Source organism: Poecilia reticulata, linkage group LG2 (genome assembly GCF_000633615.1).
Source record: "Poecilia reticulata strain Guanapo linkage group LG2, Guppy_female_1.0+MT, whole genome shotgun sequence".
NCBI classification, from domain to species: Eukaryota; Metazoa; Chordata; class Actinopteri; order Cyprinodontiformes; family Poeciliidae; genus Poecilia; species Poecilia reticulata.
The window spans coordinates 26,847,304-26,848,783 of NC_024332.1; the positions used below are offsets into that span (position 1 = coordinate 26,847,304).

At 45.8% G+C, this 1,480-nt stretch overlaps 1 protein-coding gene across 1 annotated transcript in view; it reads left to right on the plus strand.

Moving 5' to 3' along the window:
- iqcb1 (IQ motif containing B1) overlaps positions 1-212 on the plus strand; it is a 4,780-nt gene extending 4,568 nt beyond the window's left edge. The window contains exon 12 of the mRNA XM_017309245.1: positions 8-212. Coding sequence (XP_017164734.1) covers positions 8-142 — 135 coding nt within the window. The 3' untranslated portion in view covers positions 143-212. The remainder of the gene's footprint in view (positions 1-7) is intronic.
- The last annotated feature ends 1,268 nt before the right edge of the window (positions 213-1,480 follow it).

Genomic DNA, 1,480 nt, shown 5'->3' on the forward strand with positions numbered 1-1,480 from the left:
GCTGCAGGTGAGCCGACTGCCCTGGTGGCGGACGCTGGGAGACACGAACACAGGGGCAGAGTCAGGCCACCTGCCGGAGCTGGAGGCGGAGCTTGGAGGACTGTTCATCGGAGGGTTGGCGCTGGATGGCGAGAAACTTTAGCAGCAGGATGTGAATCATGTGAAGTTGGTTATTTTTTATTTCTAATAAAACATGAATTTATCAAAGCAGAGCGCCCCCTGCTGTCTGTGTGTGAATGACTCCAGTAAATGTCACCAGCTGGACCTGAGGGGTCAGAGCGGCTTCCTGGGAAATGTTTGCACTTCCCTCTGTTGGCCACCAGAGGGAGCCGTCCCTGCATCCCAGTCAGGAGGAAGAGGAGGCGCCGCTGCTCCTCTTCCTCCTCAGAGTTGAATGTGACGCTCCGCCRGTTAGCTGCGGCTCCCCCTCCTCCTGATGGGTGATGACGTCAGAGGCGGAGCAGCGTATTGATTATAGATCGGAGCAGCAGGACATTAGAAGTTGCATAAGCTGCAGCTGATCGGAGCGTTGGAGGGAAACGGCAGCTAAGAAACAGATTCACTGCAGGAGCTGAAGGTCAGAGGTCAGAAGGTCAACYGTTTATTACTGTTTGAAACTTTAATAACGTTTTCAGACCAGATGTTTAATTTATYCACTTTTCTGAATGAGCAGATACTCTAAATGTTTTAATGTTTTCATTCTTCTCCTGTTTACTGYTTAGTTGCAGAGTTTTTCAGAAATAAATAATCTTGACTTTGTATTTGTCAGAAATGACAAAAACATAMATTTTTTTATGTGGCTGAATATTGGTTACAGTTCTCCCTGCATTACAAACTAATTTTCTAAAGCATRAAATCAAAATGATAATATACTTTATTTATCCAGTGTTTAATTTAAGATAAACTCCAGAAATCAGAATTKTAAATATTAAAAAGGTAATATTTCAGCTTACATGGAAAAAGTAATTTCAGCAAAATTATCATTTATTTTGTCTCCAAACTGTGTCTGAAATTATCACCAAAATAAAAGAAAAATGAATATTTTTTCATTAATTTGAGCACATATTAGTATTATTATCAATGTTGAGTTAATTCCAAGAATAATTAACTCAGGGAAGCAGCTTTCTTCTTCTACGTTAGGACCTCCTCCTCTTTTTCCTCTTCTCCTCCACCTGTGGCTCTGAGGTCGTTGCCTTGGCGATGCCGGGCTCTCTGCCYCGTGTGGTGACGGTCCCGGCTCTGCTCGGCTCTCTGTCTCGWGGCGCCAACCCTCCCAGTCTGCCCAGCTTCCCCAGCATCAGCCTGCCCAGGGTGGTTGCCATGCCGACCGTGGCGGAGGCCCCTCGCCGGCTGCTGCAGGACTGCTGCTCAGTGTTGGACCACCAGACCTCTGGCGGTAACCGGACCACTGTCCAGTCTGCTCATTTATGTCAACGTTAAAACAAAAACTGGAGGCAAAAGTTTTATCCATCCATTTTCT